The sequence below is a fragment of the Diospyros lotus genome, chromosome 13 (genome assembly GCF_014633365.1).
Source record: "Diospyros lotus cultivar Yz01 chromosome 13, ASM1463336v1, whole genome shotgun sequence".
NCBI classification, from domain to species: Eukaryota; Viridiplantae; Streptophyta; class Magnoliopsida; order Ericales; family Ebenaceae; genus Diospyros; species Diospyros lotus.
This window is the reverse complement of record NC_068350.1, coordinates 34,275,365-34,296,217: the sequence shown is the minus strand read 5'-3', so window position 1 is coordinate 34,296,217 and position 20,853 is coordinate 34,275,365. Positions and strand designations below refer to the sequence as shown.

Genomic DNA, 20,853 nt, shown 5'->3' with positions numbered 1-20,853 from the left:
CAGAAGAAGTTCCAGACCTTGTAAGAAGAAGGGTCATTTCTTTTTATATTAGGTGCGTGGTAATGAATAAGAAATTAAAATATTTTAAATAATATTTATCATGCCATAATTAATAATTATGATTTAATTTTATATTTTAAAATAAACGTTTGTTGTCATTAAAAATACAATAAATAAAATTTATAAAGTGTGAAGCATAAGCCGAGATAGAGCCAAGTAATAAACTAGATTTACAAGTAGTGAAATAATTGTTAAGTTACTATCTAAAAGAGAGCAAACACTATTATTTTGAAAAAAGTTCGTGTCTTTATTTGAGAAAGAGATTAATTGGCCTAGTGAGAAACTTCGGATCGTCCCTTAGGAGGAGGAATGTCTTGTGAGACGATTATGATTGCATGGGACAATGATAAGGTATGAATTGTCTAAAAGAAGATCTCTCTTATTGTTCTTATCAGGAGAGTAAGTTAATTGAATATACGTGTGTAATGTTTATATATAGAATTAAAATAAAATCTTATTTCGATAATTATTCTCTCTCTCAAACAAAAAATTATTATTTATTTAAAATTTATATACTAAAACAAGTTTTGATGTTTGAGCTTTAATTATTATTTATTAAGTATGTGATATGAGTCATCGTTATGAAAATTCATATTTAGCATTCGATAGATTTATAATTTGTGTATTTTATTTTTTTTTGATAATGTTAAAAACTTGAAGGGTTCCTAACATAAATAGTTTTTTATGTAAACCATTTTATTCTTTTTAAAATTCACGATCTATCTTGATCACGGTTTAAATGTACTAATAAATTCATCGCAAGTTGAACACGAGGTCTAGCCCCTATAATAGATCATATAGGTAAGGATAATGCTAGATTTTCAAGGAGTTTTTAGGGCGAAATTTTTTATTTTATTTTTATTTTTATTTTCCTTTCTCTGCATTTACCCCCCTGAATTTCTCCCGCCACTCACTGAAAATTCCCCCCCTCCCTCCCTCTTTCTCTCTCCCCGTGACCCCTTGCCTCCCAGCCCCAACGTCGCCCCCTCCCCTCTAGGCCCAGCCCCGCCGTCGACGCCCCTCCTTCCCCCATGACTCGCCACCCTCTTCCCTGCCCAGCCCCGCTGTCGATCTCCCCTCCGCCGTTGCCGCCACCCCCTTTACAATGCAAGGCATGGGGGTATAGCCCAGATAAAATGCTAAATACTTTGAAGTAAGAACAGGCAAAATGTACTGCGTCTACCATTTGAAATGCTATCAAGAGTTACTAAGGAGATTCTGAGAGTAGAAGGCATAGACCCAGAGAGAGCTTATAACAAATATGTACCAGACGGTCGAAGATCAAGCCTGGAATCACAGCCAGTCGAAGTAATGGACCTTGATAGAAAATGCTTAGGAATGGATTTAGGAACTATGTTGAGGATCAAAGAAAAGAGTAATCTAAGAGCCGAACATAGAAACGAAAAGCACTGCACAACCTCTACTTATTAACAAAAGACATAATCTCTCTTTTTATTATCAGTTTTCCGAGTTTAGATCAAGTCGCGGCTATCTGAATATTATCATTTTTTTCAAACAAGTTACGATCGATTTGATGAATTGGGAAAATAAATTCATTGTTAACTTGTTTGTATTGAATCTGAATATGAAGTTGATACAGAATCCTACATCCTGCAGTGGACATCTGAATATATAACTACTCTCTCCAACTAATTTTTTTATTATTCTTGTAAAATATTTTATTAAGATTTACTCAGGGAGGAAAACAACAGGCTTTACTCGAGGGGGTGGCGGCGACGGCGAGGTTGGGCCGAGAAGAGGGTGTCGGGTCAAAGGGGATGGAGAGGGGTCGACGGCTGGGATGGGCGAAGAAGGGAGGGGGCGAATGGCAGAGAGGGGAGGGGGCTACGACGGCGACGTTGGGGCTGGGCCGAGATGGGTTCCGACGAATTGCAGAGGTGGGAGACAAGGGGTCGCGGGTAGAGGAAGGGGGGAAATTTTCAGTGGGCGGGAGAAATTGGGGGGGGGGGGTTGGCAAATGCAGAGAAAGAAACAAAAAATTAAAAAATTTCCCTATAAAACTCAGTGGAAGAGTTCCGGGACATCTAGCATTATCCTATAGGTAATTGTGCAATTTCACATGAAGATATAATTGATTATTTATATTTTTTTTATTAGTTTAGAGTTTAATATCGTCAAATAATTTATCAAAATGATATAAGTTTTAGATTTCATATGCTAAATTCAAAATTTTAAAACTAAATTTAACACAAGGAATGATTTAAAAGTTCTAAGGTTGTCTCTAATCGGTTATCATTTCCCTCGCCAAGTCAATTTTTAGGGAGACTTTGGGATTTCTTTAGTTCAACACTCTCGCCATTGTCAATTTTTCTCGCCATTTTGATAGCAATTCGCCATCGCCTCGCTAGATTTGGCATTCGTGCTCGTCGCCATAGTCCTCGCCAGCTCTCCCTACAACAATCATCTCAACAACCTAAACCCTTACAGTGGTCATTGTCGTACCCTTCGCCATTGTCGATTGCAGCCAATTTGTCATGAACTTTGAAGACGAAATCAGACATGATAAATTGGATGTCTGCGGCCGAAGAAGATAAAGAATCAACAACAAAAGATGAATAGATGTGGTGGCAAAAAATGAACAAACACGGCAACCAAAAATGAACAAACCAAGGAGGAAATTAGGGCAAAAGATTACAGAGGGTTTGTATATTTAATTATTAATTTTGTATATTTGCTACGACGAAACCTGATTGCAAATTGGTTTGATGAGTTTGTGCGATTATTGATTTTGTTGTTGGTTTTTTCTGGTTGATCAAGGTGGAATGTTTTCCAATTTCCGCAATTGCTATGTGTTTTTTGATTATTATTTTTTTTTATAGGTAATGTAAAAAAATAAAATTAAATAAATAAATAAAATAGAGAGTAGAATATTGAGTGTAGTTTAAATAAGCATAGTTTTTGAGATAAAAAATAAAATATTTATAATATAATAGAGAGTAGATATATGCATCGGTACTAATTTTTTTCAAAATCCTACATGATCCAATTTTTCAGCTTAAGCTTATGCTAAGTTCCTTTGTCTTTGAACCTCCTGCATTGATTATAATTTTCTTTGTAAAAGTTCATTAATAACTTTAAATAGTAGCATGTTCCTCTTCATGGATCCTCCAAATATGATCAGTAAAGGCTAATATATTTTCACTAACTCAAGCTTCTTGTATTGTGGTAATGCCACAAGATCTAACAAGCTTTGCAACCACAAGCAACTTGGAAAGTAATCTTCTTGGTAGTGCAATTTATCAAATTGTTATAAGTAAATTAGCAATTTAACGAGATGAATAATTGAATCACAAACTTTCACATAATCACCAATAAGGACGTCTAACGAATTACCAAAACTCTTATTCACCATTATAGCTTGTCATTTTGTTTATGGATGACAAATGCTTAAATATTGTGATTAAGTTCCCAATTTTCTTTACGAGGGACACCAAAAAATGTCATAAATTTCGTGTTTTATTTGACATTATAGTAGTGGGAATCCCATTTAAGCGCCTTATTTCACTAGAAAACATTACCCACATGTGATGCATCAATACATCACTTTGAAAAATTGATGATCAACTACCACAAGCATAGATCACACCCTTTTTAACAGTTGCATAGCAATTTATAAGGGTGTATACAAGCTGTATTTCAAAATTGGTCTTTAGTAATCTCACAAACTCTGCACTGTTTCACTAAGTTTCTTAACATCAGAGCTCATCGTACACCAATAAGAACATTCACACAAACTCTATGCTACTTGATAAAATCTCTCGACATCATAGTTCAAGTTACACCAATAAGAACATTCACACAAACTCTACACGACTTCCCTAAATCCTTAATATCCTCCATCTAAACCAAAATATCCTCCCAAACCACCTCCATGAAGTTCCCTAATGATTTGCTCATGCAAAGAACCTTCTAAGGTACATAACCAATTACCTTGAAATAAATACCCATCATGCATAACGAAAGGATTGGATGACTACTTGGTTGACCCATGCAAATTTTTCACCACTTGGTTGACTAACTTACTGTCAGTTGACTGTCTGACTGACTGAATACATCTATATAGTAACAAAATTGAAGTTATTGAGACTTGCTGTTTCTTAGTGGGCTTATGGTTTTGTTAAGGGTAGTGCCATCATGACCAGATTTGGGCCATGACAAATCATAATCACATAATAAATAAATAAAAATATGCTCTTGGGTCGCTAACACCTCTTATTATGACAAATATTATGCAACGAAATGATAGCGCCTTCAAGTGACTTAATAATCGTCACTTCTAAGAATGGTTCCGATCCTGCCATGTCTAGAAGAAGCACCACTGCTCTCTCCTTACCCTTTTCCTTGGAAATTTAAAAGCATGAGATCAGTGACTGATAATGGGATACAAAGAACTCAAAATGGGAGACAAAAGTAAAATTCATTACATTTCACAACCCCTACAGTATGCACCGAAATGCATTTTTTAGCCCTTTAAATGTTCACTAGCAATATCAGCTGCTTGCACCAACTATCCTTCTACAAGTTTTCATTAGCAAACAAACATACAAATACCTGACGTTGAGTAATTTCTAAGACTATTGACTAATGTCCAAGTTACTGCTAGAAAGGACTGCACTCCCTAGATCTGCTACATATCAATACAATCCCATTATTGGCTCACTAGTAAGAAATTAGCATCAAAGACCTGAGATTGAGTAATTTACATCATGTGGTTGTAGATACAATGACAGTATGACCCTCCAGGCCGCGCCCAGAATGAGTGGATGATGCCTGATGGCACTCTCTTGGTGGTACTACAGAGTTGCTCCAGCATCCAGCATCCGACTGAAACTATGGACTAAGTTTGAGTGCCAATCAAGGTGGTAGTATAAACAGGGATTCACTCCCGAGGGCGGGCAAGCCAGAGAGAACTAAGGGCTCGAAGTCGGGAAAAATAATCATTTATTGCTAGAAGCGCACGAGCCGATTGTCTGGTTGTCAATATCCGGTGCATTTGTTGCAGTGTCTGTTGGCGCAAATTATCAGCCTGGTAATTCCAAAACAGAGAAATTCACATCATGAGAAATTTCCTAACCAGTAGGAAAGGGGAAAAAACTATGCTAGTATCCCTGTATTAGGGTGCTTTTGTGCATGAAAATAGTGGGAGGGGCTTCTGTATTCATTACTACAATCTAGTCTAACAAAAATGAAGAGAAGTCATTTCAGTCCAACACCACCATGCCTAAAACCTTAAACCCTCTTTTGGATGCTCACCCTTCACTGAGAGCACACTCAATTAAGTTCAATTCTGTCTGCCCCTTGGAAGAAGTCACAAAGGAGCATGCCCAACATAATGCTCAAACCCTAGCAAACTACAATATCCTATCATAATTGCCACATACAATATTAAAATAATATCTATTACAAAATAATTGATTAAAGAATGCCATGAAAACAACACTCTAGATATTTAATAGGATTTACCAACCAATGTTGATACTAAACATAATTTGCAAAAGAATTATACTTTGAAGCAGATTCAGTGGCTCAGCTGAACCAAAAGGTTGCCAATATAACTGAATAAACAGAGAGAAAAAATTGAAGTATCATAGGCATACAAGCTCGGGCTGACATATCAAATTACAATAAAAGAGAAGGAAAAAAAAAAATAGGAACTTGGAAACTATACCATCAGAGTTTCCAACTCGTCACACCCTTCATTAGCTTTCTACCAACCAATAAAGCAAAGCACAATAACAATAAAACAACAGAAAAGTATACAGCAAAAATAAAAAGAGGGCTGTTACCTGGCGGACAAAACCTTCAAGAGTTCCTAACTTTCCCATGGCCATTGCCATTTGCCCCATGTAATTAGCAACATTTCCGGATGACCCTGATGAGCCATTTGCCAATGTCTCAGACAGAGATTGCTGCAATGCTTCCATCCCCTGAGAGAGAGCATCTTCTGCCTGTTGCGAAGATTGTTGCAGGTTGCAGATGCCCATTAACTGTTGTTCAGTTAAAGGCTCTAATTGATTCCTCAGGAGCTGCAGTGACATTTGATACAACCCATTAAAAAAAAAAAAAAACAGAATAGAAGGATGAAACAAATCAAAAGAGGAACAAGGAAAAGCTACAACACAGTTGAAGATATGTAATTATGTTTCAAACTTGATGCTGTTCACATATAGGGGTTAACTACACTAAGGAAACTTGTAATAGTTCACATGCTTTTGATGTCTCAGGTTCATAAAATACAATTCCTGGCAATGTACATTCAAGATAAAAAAACCCAGAGGTATTGGCTTCCAATGGCTAGTCAGAAGCATTAAAATATCATTTCCATGCCAAGACCTAAAGAATTCAGAAAACCATCAAGACTATTAACTTCAGTCAGAGTCCCATGCATTTTCAAGAGGACAAGAAACTTGAAGTTAGATGCATACAAATTCTTGATACTTTAGAGATCCCTTTCTCTACCTCCTAAATACCCTAGAGTCAATCAGTTAAGTAACACAAAAATGGGTTATTGCAACTATTTGTGATTTCACTAGGAACACATGACTGAAGAGAGTGTAAGAACAGTATCATCCACAACTACTATGGAAGCAACAGACGCTTAATATACAGTTGAGATTACTGCCCGTGACAAACAATTAGTAATCATGACGAAATATTGCCACCAAAAATCAACAACCTTATATTCACCAACTGAACATATATATGCTAGGAAGCAACAGAATCTATCGATTAATTACAAGTTTAAGTTTGAAGACAACCATGAAATACATAGAAATAATCTCACTGACAATTATGTTGGAATACTTTAACATGTCCATTGAACACATCAGCCGGTATAACTTTAGGTAAACCCTTCCCAACTATAAGACCCTTTGTTGTATGGCTTAGAATATCAGATAGATAATACCAACATGTGCAAAGTATGAGCATAAATAAAATGGGGATGTTATGGTGGATGTGCAGCCATATTGAAAAGACAAAATAAGAAATGAAATACCACCTAATAAGGTTGGGTTTGTGACTACAGAAGATAAGACGCAAGGGACACAATTAAGATGGTTTGGAAAAACTAGAAGAGGACCAATAAGAGTTGATGAAATGAAAAAAGTTTCAAACTTTCAAGCAAATGAGGGGGAGGAAGACTGAAGAAAACTTAGTAGAAAACCTTTAAACATAATATAGCATAAAATGACCTTACAAAAGATGCAAGCATGGACCGACCTCGCCTAATGTGATTAAAGCATTTTAACAACTCAATTTATTATAACACAACACATTTTAATTAGTAATTTCAAGTATATGAATAGCAAAACTTTTTGGAATATGACATCCATGTGCATCACATAATCTAAAATTTAAAAATAAGGATAGGCAACAATAACAAAAGGACAGCGGCTATGAATTCCTCAGACAAGATGTTCCAACACATTTACTTATTCATTAAAAAATGTAAAGGAGATGAGGAAGGATTCTGTAAGCTAGTCCTTGTTATTCTAAACCTTAGAGTGCATGTCATAAGCATATGTGAAAAGACCATTTTGGTAAAAAAAGAAAATAATATTTCCCAACAAAAGCCTTGAGCTTGTTGATGGACACAATTCAAGTACGTAAAATCAACGGATTCATTAAGAGTTGCACCTTGAGAATTTCAGATGATCGGAAGCCACCAATCCACATAAAACATCGCTCTGCTGGGGTTTGCCACATTCCTGACAAGATGTGGAAGACATCAACCTTCGCTGCATTGCCCTTCAACTTGAAAACATCTTCATAATGTGTAACTACATTGTCCACAATAGTCCGAAGTTCAGTGTCGCCTGCATGTGAATTAACTGCTGCTCTAAGCTCATTTATCTGCCTATTGTGCTCCTCCAACCACCGGGCATATTCTATGTCAAAAGCCAAGGCACCTGCAGAAACAGGTAATGCACAATGGTAAACTTTTTAATAAATACCCGTTCCAGTAAAATATGTCAATAGAAATGGCAGCACCAAGGAAGAATTGTATATAGAAAGGAAATTACAAGAGACAGGCTGTGCATGGCTGGTCACCAATGTGATATGACCATGTAAAGGCAAGAAGATAAACACCATAACATGGTACTGCAGATATCTCAAGCAGGTGGTAAATCCAATCAACAAATTTAACATTTGATGCTGTATGTTCCAGACCTTACCTTCAATCCCTCCTCCCTTCTGCCCTGCCCAACTCAACCATTGTGTCATCATCATTATCAGCCTTAATCCCACCAAAAGGGGGTAGGCCAGGCAAATTTTAGCTCTCTCATTATCTTTACCTATGGCATGGCCATATCTTCTGTAAAGCCATAATATACCATGCCTTGTCTAAGGGTTCCTTTTTTTTTTTTTACCAAGTTTTATTTAGTCTTCTTCTAACTCGTGGCTACAAACTTCTATTCCACCCACTCATCGCACAAATTTGTTTATTGATCTTCTCCTCATATGTTTAACTGTCTTAATCAATTCAATTTATTATGGATAATCTGTGTCTTTTCTTGTATGGCTGCACATCCACTATAACATCCTCATTATAGTTATGCTTATATTTTACACATGCTGGTATTTAACTATCCAGCATCCATTCCATACAACAAAGATACTCTTATAGCCATCTGATAGAACTTCTCTTTTAGTTTTAAAAGAATTTTACAATCACATAAGGCACACTTCTCCTGTTTAATCATTGTACTGAGATTCCATGAGTAACATCCTCAATAATCTCCCTTTTTCAGAACAATTTATCTAAGATGCCTGAACTGATTATTTTTAGGAATAACTTGATCTTCAATTCTTACTGCAATATCATCACACATTATTTTTACTGAACTTACATCCCATATATTCAATTTTCGACCTTTTCAACTTGAAGCCTTTTGATACTAAGGTGTCCCCCATAATTTGAGCATACACTTCCTTTTTTGTCATTCATCAAAACAATATTATCTGCAAATAACATATACCAAGGTGCCCCTTCTTCAATATTCTTTTGTCCAACTTAAACAAGATGTATATACATAAAACAAATCAACACCATGAACAATAACCATAGTAAAACATAAGTCAAATAGACCCAACTCATTGCCAAAAATCTATTTGGGATGAGGTAAAGTGTTGATAGCTAGAGGAGTTTTTCTTAAAGCTACTTCCCCAAAGTATTTGAAAACTACTTGCTGTTAGATATTACTTGTCAAACTACTATTTGTGAAGGTGTGGATGAGCTCAAATATATATTATATATAATGTCAATTCATATACATAAATTATATAATACATATATTTTATGAGTTAGTATTATAATGTATTATATATTATATAATAATATAAACATATTATATATCTATCTATTCTATTTATATAAGAAAACACCCTATTTGTGTTTGAAGCCTTGTCAATAAAGTGATTTCCCAAAATACCCTTCAGGTTGTGCTTAAACAAAAGAAAAACACGATAAACAAATTAATTATTTCTTGACTTGAGCCTATGACCTCAAACTCTAAATTGAGCAAGTGTAATCATACCATGGCAACAATTCTCATCTTCATTTAAACTTTCCTTAAAAAAACAAAACTAAACTGCAACCTTGATTGCACACGCATAGCACGGGCCACCACTCTAGTTATATTATGTGATACCAATATTATATAACATATAAATCCAATATTATATTTTATGTAAAACGTATTATATACTATAACTCATGTATAATAATGCCATCTATATTATAGTAGTATATAATATATATAATTATATGTAATATTTAGTTTTAGATTATATATAAATTATAATATACGTGAATTAGTTCACTGAGCCCACTGGCAGTTGCCTCAGTGGGTGGGCAGGTCTGAGACCCTCCACACCTTCGCAAACAGTAGTTTGACAATTAATTTCTCATGGCAAGTAGTGTTCAACCTCCACACCTTCGCAAATAGTAGTTTGACAATTAATTTCTCATGGCAAGTAGTGTTCTAAATACTCTGGGGAGATAAGTAGTTTAAGAGAAACTCAAGGAGGAGACTGCTATGTTTCTAAAGCATAGGAAGAAAGCTAGAACAACAAAATAAATGACCTTTTGACAAGAAGATAAGAAAAATTGAAGTAAATTTGCTTGATCTTGTATTAACTAACAGTTTCATTTAAATGTGTCCAAAATGGCACAGACAAGCCAATCAACAACCTCCAACCTCCAAGCATGCCTAAGCAAAAAGAACAAGCTAAATACTTCATTAAACAGCCCGGGCAAAGATGACAAAGCAGAAGCATATTTCACAGTATCAAGCATGTGCAGTTGCATCATATACAATTGCCAAGGCAGGTTTTCGAAACATATTCTACAACCATATATATTCTAAAACCCAGTGATTATGAAGGTTAAACTTCTAAAACTGCGATGTGTGATGTTTGTTTGGCCGACTGCTAGGGGCAAATTATAATTCACAGTATAAACAATTTTGCTACCATATTCAGCTTGCCTTGAGTAAAAACAGAGAACAAGGAATCAAGTGGTAGAACAAAAGTATGGTTACCATTTCCACTCGTTGCATGGGAGTGATCTCCTGAGCTTGAAATAAATATTCCCTAAGTAAAAAAATAAAAATAAAAATAAGAAAACAAAATTGATGCACATGTATTTCGTTGACCAAAAAGTTCAGAACATGAAGACAAATATTAGCATACAAAGTACAGTACACCAAACAGAAGATAAAATTAAAACCTGCTGGCGGGCTCGTTGGAGTTCCTGCTCAAGCTGGGTCAACTTCAGCCGACTACTCTCCAGCTGTTGTACATAGGCCTACAGGAACAAAGTTGAAATTTTTTCTTAAAAAAAAAGAAAGACACATGTTGAGTTCAAGCACGTATAACCAAAATTATAACCTTTATATTGTGACAAGAAATTTATGAGGCAGTGCATCCAACATGAAATCATTGATACACATTTGTCGATTACAAATAATATTTAGAATTAAAGTAATAAAACTTCTAGAATTGAGAAAACACACTTTTTTCCTCAATCGACTTTTTCTAGCAGCTTCACGATTCTGCGCAAGTCTTCTTAAACTCTGGGACAAGCATTATGGAGGAAGAAACAACACCAATTAGAAAAGGCAATTCAATAAACACATTGTGAAATATGAACATTAATAATCTAAGTTGTGTAACCTTTTGATCCAAAGTCTTCTCTTTCGATCTGTCACTTGAATCAGAGGCAACAATAGCATTAGAACGTTCCATTTCAAACTGCACAGAAGGAGTACTAAAAGTCAATACACTGCTACAGCATACCACCATCCAGGTCTTCTAGAAAATAAGAGTTTTTTTTATACAGAGCATAACGTAAAAATAAATAAACACACATGGAAATCAGAATTAAAGTGCTGGATATTAAAAAAATAGGATGCAATCTGTACTTCCATAAAAAGAGAAATAAGTGAACTAAGCTCAAAGTTTTGTTACTGCAGCATCTATGATCCTCAAAAGGTTAAAAAAATATCTACCAAAATAATCAGTAATCCCAATCCATTCAAAAGAATGTTGGTAATATAAAGTAACACAAACTATTCAGGAAATGTTTGACCTCTTCTACCAGCCAAATAGTCATGCTAACCTTCTTCTGTAGAAACTACTAGGCTGTGGCCTTAATCTATAGGCTTCATCCTATTCTCATCCTATTACTGTCACTACACTCGTCGCATTCTTCAAGGATACTAAAAGCCAACAAATAAACATACATTAAATGAAACGTTTTAAGCAAATCAAAACCTTGCACTTTAAAATACAGATTAATTAAATTACTATCTTTCAATAAAAAAAAAACTAAAATGTTATGTGCCCAGTAAAATTAATTAGTATTCACTGTCAACCTTACTATCATTTGTAAAATTATAAATAAAAAAAAAAGAAAGAAAAAGATGATCAGAAGCATGACTTGCAGCAACTACTTTGAAGCTATCAATTTAAGATACATCACCCTATGATTTGTATCATCTGCATCCAGACTTGTTGAGGTATCAGTTCTAGGACTGGCATCTGCCATATTCAACTCCCCAGCGTTATCGTGATGACCGGTAGAAACAGAAACTAAATTTGCCTGTTGTATATTTTGCAACTGGGATATCTGAGAACCCACATTAGTAGCTGCTAAATCCGCATTGAAGGAAACAAGTGACTGGATATCCAAAAGAGAAGAGAACACCATGAGAACAAACTTTTAGTCCCAATTTAAAAAAAAAAATCTTAGTGACAATGAGTATAACTTAAATCACCTTATTGAATATGCCAAACTGGAAATTGGAGCCTCCTATTGCATCACTTGAATTTGGTAGCTGGGAAACAGTGTCTAAAAGACAATGAATTGGCCAATCAAATATTACTGGTCAGAATTATGAAAGGAACACCAAAAACAAAAATAAAAACAAAAAAGAATAAGGAAAATAAGCAGGATAAAAGTTTACTTTGTCAATAACTTCTGTACAAACAAAACAACATAAGTTGCAAGCCTTGAAAGGCAGATTAAAAGAGAAACATGCAAGTAAAAGTGCACAACTGAATTACTGGTGAACAATGCGGGGCAGCAATACTGCATTCACACATTATAAGCCTTTCAAAATCCCAAATCAGGAAACTTTGACCAGCAAATTTAGGAAGAGTAACCTAGTTGTGAGAGCTGCAGGCTATTCAATTTGAAGATATGATTGATCACCAAGTGATTTTTCATAATAATTTGCACATATGATGTTTGGATATTATATTTCATTTGCAGAAAAGTTGGATTGCAAGAGTGACTATACCACTTGCATTCAGTCTTGTTCAAGGAAATTCTTCTGTTCTAATTTATCCTTAAACTTGGATAAACGTAGCCATTACTGAAGCAGTCAAATTTGAGTTTATCAGTAAGATGCATGGGCATGCCCCCTGGGAGTTGAATCATGACTAAAAGACATCCAAATGCTTTCTTTTTCATATTTCTAACCTAGCCAGTCTTCAGAAACATTAGGGAATGGGGCTCTATATCCATTCCCAGAACCAATAAATACTTATTGAAAGTCTTGCTGCATGTTCAAGGAAAATAAGATGGTGGCCAGCAATCTAAATTAGGATAAATATGGATTGGTCCATATTAATCACTATTTCTAATACCAAAAACTTTATATCTGATAAAGTTTACTTGACTGTGCATGTGCAAGGCTTCTTAAAAAGTGAAACCTCTATATATTTCTGTTCACTTTTTTTTTTTTTTTTTATTTTGTGACTGAAAAACGTTATTCCTGTTATTTCATATAATGATATGAATGTTCAATAGATAATTATACAGTGCCCGTCACATAAATCTTTTATTTTCCAAGAATTGGCATATTAACTGGTCTCTGTCTTGCCATACTGGCATTCCATATCCCTTTCATGCTTCAAGGGTGTTTCTCAAGATCAAATGAACCACAAGTCCAAAGAAAGACTAATATTACCAAACAGCTGTAATTACAAATATACTTGTTGAAATGTTGTCTCGAGTATATGGTATAAGAAGAAGATCAGTGAAAGTAGTGAATGATGACAGTACGCTAGAGGGCCATTAAGGAATTAGATAGAAGTTTATATCTCAAACTGTAATTAATGAAAATTGAGGGGTTAAATTGTAAATATTTAATGTCTTCTCTAGGGATATCCGCCCACTCTATAAATAGAGTGTTAGGGGGTGTGTGCGGCCATTCCATTCTATTGTTTTCTATTGTAACAAGTGCACTGTATTCTCTGAGAGGAAGGCTAGAGTTCTAATTTAGCTTTGTAATCTTGGGAGAGAAGTTACTGTTTGTACTCGGGAATGGGGGGGAGATCTTGCTGCTGTACTGGTCGGATTTCTTTGGTTTAATAAGACTGTTCGGGGTGATCTTTGAAGGTTGGATGTAGGTTTCCTCAAAGGGAACTGAACCAAGATAAATCTTGGCGTTTGTGTGGTTTGCTTTCTATTTCCTGTTCTTATTTTCATTCTGTTTTGATACTTAAGTTCTCTGTTTCAATTCCTATTAACACCGAGAGGGTTTGTTAGTGTTGAGAGAGGCCTATATCATCTAAGGGTAATTCCGCATAGTCCTAGGTTAACAATACTCTCGATGAACATTTGAATGCGTCTATCACCTTCTACACTTTTTCTTTAACCTCACTACTCTTTTGTCACCAATTAATAAAAATCAAATACTATTAAATGCCCAGACCTGGCATCCACATTGACTGTGCTCCTGGACAAACTTTAAAGGTATTATATGAAAAGCTAGGTTTTGCCCCAAAAAATAGTGGCAGTCTGACAAACTTAATTTGAGAATTTAGAGCTTAGCTGCTTCACTTATGAGAACTCAGGTGTCTATTGACTAGAAAACATTTTCAAGGGAGCTTTTAGATAACAGTGGAAGGAGATTATTGGTGGTCAAACTCACTGAAATGCAATCTCACTGAAAGTTTTCAGAAGCAGAAAATGGAGTTATCAAATTATAAATTGAGATGTCATAGCATTTCTTTATAGGAAACTGCAGGATATACTTTCTTAGTTTCTCTATTGCCTCTTTGGGGTCCAACATTCTACGGATATGTTGCCTTGCATATATACTTGGAAAACCTCATTCTCCATTAACATCACTGTTGTTGCTATAGACTCCAATATGAAAAACCCAGTTCACATTTTCATGGAACTAAAGTTCATATTACCTACAATGGAGGTATATGAGAATCTAAAGTCCATACCAATGGGTAAATTCAGCAGGCCAAATTAAGCATATGGTAAAACTTACTCCAAAGTCAAAAAGAAATCCCAAGAAATACATAAATTTGAAGGTCATACTCAATGAAGCATCAACACAAAAATGGTAGCAAAAAAGTTATTTCCAGGCAACATAAATACTATAAATACATACTTCTACTAAAGTTAGCAGCATCTGCTGTCTGAAACCCAAGAGATTGCTCGAGCACCCGAAAGTCAGAAATTCGTGAAGAATGTGTACCGCCCCTTTCTGTGCCACTAAAAACAACAAGTTATCAAAAACCATTAGACTGCCAAACCAGAATAATGCAAATAGAAAAGTGAAAATTCCTACTAACTCCTCTAGGCACACATGGAAAAAAGCACGTGAATTTAATTCTAAGCTTAACATCAGAATTTGCAAAGCATATGAATCTAAGTGTGCATGCATAAGAATGTGCACAGGAATGGCAACAATGACAGAGTATGAGCCACTGAGCATCAACCACTTCCAGTTTGGTAAGAGGTGATTGGTATACCTTAACATATCTACCATGCAGAGATTGACAACTTTGCAAATGGTTTGATAGGAATGGAATGTATCTGCGATCTCAGCGATAGCTACTCTATCTGTTCCTACATGTTAAATATATATATATATATATATAGAGAGAGAGAGAGAGAGAAGAAATGCATCAATTAACCATGCAAAGTCCTTTCTTCTTATGGCTTTACCAATGTGCTTGAATAAAAAAGATCTTGTTCAATACTCAAAAGTACTAATTTCCAAGAGAATAATAAGTAAAAAGAACACATAAGTAGTTTCTTACTTGTTTTTGCTAAATAAGTTGTTTCATACTTCAGTTTCATACAATTCAAACATATTTCTTCGATATGAGGTGCTCTAGTTTTGCATATCCATTACTTAACATGATGATGATGATATTATTGTAATCATAAAGGATCACAAAGGAGTCATTCAAAAGTTCATAAAATAAGCCTATGATGGCAGCCAAATTATGGACAAGGTCGTACTAATACAGCCTGAGACAAACGAAAGAAAACCTTCAATCACAAGCACAAGACAAGAAGTTTTACTTGGCATCTGAAACCTGCATCTGAGAAATGAGGCTCGGCATCACAGCGGAGACACTAGAATGATCTTCTGCACCAGCGTTCAGCCTTTTGCTACCCATTAAAAACCATCATAACCAGACATATAAAGCTTTAGAAAAAAAAAAAAAAAAAAATCAATACATATGACAGTGATAAATAAACAAATAAAGCTAACTCAGAAGTTTCTAAATCAGGAACGACGACACCGACAAAAACAGAAACAAAAATTCTCTCCTCAACACCAATCATTCAGCAGAATTTCGCAACTCAATAGACAACTGACACAATCCATCCGCGTTCAAAAAGCAAACCACGCCTTCAAAAATCAATCAAACAACACGGCAATTTGCACACGCCGAGCAGCAAAACCCTATAAACCTTGGTTCAATCATTCTCCAGCAAAGTACGATCAACGGAACTAGAATCGCAAGAAGATACTCTCACCTCATCAAAGATTGCACGAATATTCAGCTCATCACAGCTCAAAGTACGAATTCCTCACAATTGAAGCCAAAACCCTTCCGATTCCTGAAGATATACTAAACCGAGCTACTGGTGGACTAATTCAAAACAAACACCGCAATCATCCAGAGATTGGAAGCTCTCTCTTCCTTTCTCTCTTGCTGCCGAGCGCAACCGAGCGACCTCGAAGACGGCGCTCCCTGGGCATTTAGTGGTAAGAGAGAGAGGAAGGCGCGACCTTTTCAGATCATTCCAAGCAACTCCAGGCGTCATTTTCGTCCCGACCTCCATTTTTTCACGATAAAGGATGGTTTTTTCCGGAACTTTCATTATAAAATTATTTTAAAATCCATTTCCACTAATTAATGGGAATTGGAAATTTCAAATCTTCATCTAATTATTTTTATTTTTATTTTTAATATTTTAGTGTGTTTATAATATTTTTAATTTATATTAATGAATTCCACTATTTTCCAAAAAAAAAAATAATAATAATTAAAATCAGATAGTTATCTTATGGATGAAGATGGAAGTGAGGGGAGGGAAGGGAGGAGCTGCTCACATCATAAATAGAAGGAATGCGACTTCAACGGCAAAAATGGAGAAAGTCCTATACAATGCCCTTCATTTTCCCATTAATTACGGGCGGACCACCGAATGGATATTCCCTCTCATCAAGTTTAGAATAAAAAATTCTTCATCACCGTAGCACGGTTGATACCGTATAACAAATTATAGTTAAGAATATAGGTTCGAATCATGACAGTCGTTGTGTGAGAGTTTCACTCTCTTATAGAGATAATTTTTTGTGAGTACCATATATTGTATTTTTTGTCCAAAAAATCATTATTTATCATAATTTAACCTCTTTTAGTGCGTGAAACAGTGTGTCGGTACGTTCACCTTTCACGGCCAAGTTTAGAATAAAGGGATCAGTGGCAGATTGGAAAATCCAGGCAACTCCGAGGCGGGTTCAGTTGACGGGGAAACGTGCGGGTTGAATTGTTGTATTATTTTTCTTTAAAATAAAGAAGAAGATGGGAAGTTGGGTCAGAGCAGGCCACCTTTCGCTCCGCCGCCTGCGGCCGCCGCTTCCGGGAAGGTTACTTAAGTTTCCGCCGCAAAGACCGTTTTGCCCCTACGACAAAAGTCAAAAGCAATTCATCATCATCGTCATCTGGAAGGCGGAGGTTGTTGGGACTTGGGAGAGTGGCATTTTCAACTTATTAAACCAATTTATTTAAAATTATATAAAAATAAGGGTAAAATTACTTATATATATATTTTTTTAATTTTGGTTGTTGGATTTTTAAAATTATTTTCATTAGTTTTAAAATTTTTAAAATTATTTACAATACCTTTATATTATTAATAATAACAAGTAAATAACATATTTAGATCAAATACTTAAGATTTTAAAAATATATAATTAATTTATTTTAATATTATTAGAGAAGAATTGTCATGGAGCATCGTCACGTCTATTAAATTTTATCTTAAAATAAAATTATTGATTTTAGTTTTTTTTTATTTTAGTCAAAGTTATATTATTAAATTTTATTTTTTCTCTTCGACATTGTCTAATGATTATGGACGACGACGAAAGAAAAAAAATAAAATAAAAATTAAAATAAAGTGAAAAATAAGAGTATTTTTTTTTATTTTTGTCATTTTTGGTTATTTTTATTTTCATTTTTTTTTGAGAAAAATCACATTTGGTACATTTCTTTTATTTTTCAAGAAATGAATATAGTTTTCATTTAGGATGAAAATAATTTTCACATCTCTTTCATCAAATGTATTCAATTATTAATTATTAATTACTTCACTAATTTGGTCGGATCATTAATTATTTGTGATCGAGAACTTTCTTTAAGATTAATTTTTGGCAAAAAAAATAGATTTACATGAAAAAAAAATAAATATAATACCATAATTAATCTTAAATAAATACACACAATTCTATTATTTCAAATCAATTAAAAATAAAAATACTAAATTTACCCTTAAGTAAATGAAAGTGGCAACAATTGACGATCCGAGAGGAATAAATATAACCACTAATCCTAATTAGTTCATTAATTAATTTAAATAAAATCCTAATTTATGTCCAAGAAGTGCAATAACCAATCAATCCATGACTTAAAGCAAAATTTAATTTATTTTTGAATCATGAAAGTAAAGTAATATTTAAAGAATTGAATTTTTTTATTGGATTTTTTGAATTTTTAATTGAATTTTCAAATCCACAAACTTTGAATTTTCTTTTTTTCTCTCAATAAGTACAATTTTTATTGAATTTTCAAATGATATCTTTAAATTTCTAATTTTAAAAGTTGAAAATTAATTTATTTCTATTATTTAAAGATAAACGGAAGACTGATTTGCCTTTGTAATTCAAAGATAAGCTGAATTTTGCCTATATGTTATGAACTGACTGATTTTTTTACACTTTTTTAAAGATAAATTAAGATTTTAACTGAGTTTATGAACTAATTAAAATTTAATTAGTGGTTATTCGAGTGTAAACTAAAATTAACTAACCTTGATATTTCTATTTTTAGTTAATTTATAACAATAGATTTGTGTATAATTATTTAAGATTAATTGAGATATTATGGTTATTTCACTAAAAGATGATGTGTTGAAAAGGGTGTTTCGATAAAAAATAAAATTAAAAAAAATTAAGATTAGTTAAATGTCGCCACCCTCTTTCATCGTCGTGGTCCATCTGATGTCCTTTTCTCTCTCTTTATATATGTTAAATATATATATATAATATTTTTTTATTTTTTTATACTTGTAGGTGTAGAGCTCACTAAAATATTTTAAAATATCAGATAACGTGCCAAGTTAGTAAAGATATACAACTCTCCAATTGAATTATAGTCTTAAATAAAATTGCACCCAATCAATTAAATCGGGATACGATTATCAAAATTAAAAAATTTAAATTAAATTAGAAAAATACAAAAAAACAAAATTGCTTCTATTAGCACTTGTGGGATCAAAACATTAAACTAATTACTAATGTATGTTTAGGTTGGATCGGATTTATGAAGTGATGATGCGGAGTGATCCACCCAAGTTTATGGGTTTATCATGAATGTAAATGAATTTGATCTCATCATATTAGCTCTAATTTGAAAGTTCACTCGTCTTTTATTTAAATATGAAATTAATAGAGGGGTATTCAATGATCCTTGAGATAATCAGTAGTTCTTCGTGTTTGTGCCCTCAAATACGCAGGGGTATTCAATGACCCTTCTTCTTTATAATGCTATCAGTAATGAAAAATATGTTAAATTTAACTTCATTTAATTTTTATCGATGCGATCATGCTAAAAACTAATAGAAGAGTGTTCAAACAATAAAAATAAACCACAATAACCTTTGAAAACAAAAATAAAATCTCCGTATCAATAGATCAAGCTCGAGCTTGTTGAAATCGTATGAGAAATAATGTCAATTAAATATATGTTTGAAATAGGAGATTAATTTATTCACTACATATGAAAATCCTTAGTTTTTATGTTGGCTTGACGGAGGAGTTATCAAAAGAATGAGGATTTGCCCATGTAATCAGGGTCGGCCTTAAGATTTTAGGGGTTCTAAGTGAAATTTTATATGGGGCCCATAAAATTTGAGCATATTATATATTTTATTATATAATATTATATATATAAGTTGGGCCTCTAAAATTTTATATGGCGACTTACTCGGTTGTTTTTTTCATTTATTATATAATACTAGTCGATCACCCATGCAATGCATGGATATTGTAAAAAAAACAAAATCGTTAAAGCAAAAGTTGTATAATTTAGTAGTTACAATAAATGAAAATCACAATAAATAAGTAAAAAATAAACAAAATAATCGTGTTATAATCATGAGAATACAACAAAAGGATTACAAATTTTGAAAGATTTCCTTGTATACATTCAAGGGTAGACGAACAATAAAAAGCACATAACTCTATCCCGAAATCATGTAAAAAATAAACTTAAATTAACATGTAATACAATAAGCAATGCGTAAAAAAATACAAAAATTACACGATAACAGTAAAAAAGAATAAACGATAACCAACCTTTTTATTCTAAAATATGTATTCAAGAGTAGACTTTTTTTTTTTTTTAATTTTAACATGTATTTGTCTTATATGTGCGTACCACACGAATCCTCAAGGCTTAATTTTTCCTAGTTGCATTCATATCACTCACTTGACAGAATAGTGGTGCTATGTTATACCAGAAGACCAAACTGGATAAAAAAATACAATTAAAATTTACTAAATAAAAGTAAATAAGAAGAGAAAATTTAAGAAGAAGAATTGAGAAAGGAGAAGAGAGGAAATGAAAGGGTTGAACAGGAATGAAGAAGAAGAAAAGAGAGAGATATTTGTTTTCTTTTATTATTTTTTCTTTCTTCAAATTCTCTTTTTCTTTTAT

At 33.7% G+C, this 20,853-nt stretch overlaps 1 protein-coding gene across 5 annotated transcripts; it reads right to left on the bottom strand.

Moving 5' to 3' along the window:
• Positions 1–4,479: 4,479 nt before the first annotated feature.
• Positions 4,480–16,680, bottom strand: LOC127788639 (transcription factor HBP-1b(c38)-like). Of its 5 annotated transcripts, XM_052317158.1 has the most exons (13): positions 16,385–16,680; positions 16,151–16,310; positions 15,923–16,049; positions 15,000–15,103; positions 12,363–12,436; positions 12,068–12,265; positions 11,260–11,337; positions 11,100–11,159; positions 10,814–10,891; positions 10,626–10,677; positions 7,720–7,991; positions 5,868–6,107; positions 4,480–5,107 (listed from the first exon to the last, which is right to left on the bottom strand). In XM_052317158.1, the coding sequence occupies exons 3-13, from the start codon at positions 16,018–16,020 to the stop codon at positions 4,961–4,963; spliced, it is 1,401 nt and encodes a 466-aa protein (XP_052173118.1). In that variant the 5' UTR covers positions 16,021–16,049; positions 16,151–16,310; positions 16,385–16,680; the 3' UTR covers positions 4,480–4,960. The 5 variants fall into 5 exon arrangements, with proteins under 5 accessions (XP_052173118.1, XP_052173117.1, XP_052173119.1 ...); XM_052317157.1 differs by lacking the exon at positions 16,151–16,310; XM_052317159.1 differs by lacking the exon at positions 16,151–16,310 and having other exon boundaries at positions 15,923–16,012.
• Positions 16,681–20,853: the final 4,173 nt, after the last annotated feature.

Bases quoted from the DNA above. Each gene is read 5' to 3' on its own strand.
- LOC127788639 (XM_052317158.1), bottom strand. From the start codon at position 16,020: ATGGGTAGCAAAAGGCTGAACGCTGGTGCAGAAGATCATTCTAGTGTC. The intron at 7,992-10,625 runs GTAACCATACTT...CTGTTTCTGCAG, and splicing joins CCATGCAACGAGTGGAAATG to GTGCCTTGGCTTTTGACATA. The intron at 5,108-5,867 runs GTAACAGCCCTC...TGGAATTACCAG, and splicing joins TTGAAGGTTTTGTCCGCCAG to GCTGATAATTTGCGCCAACA.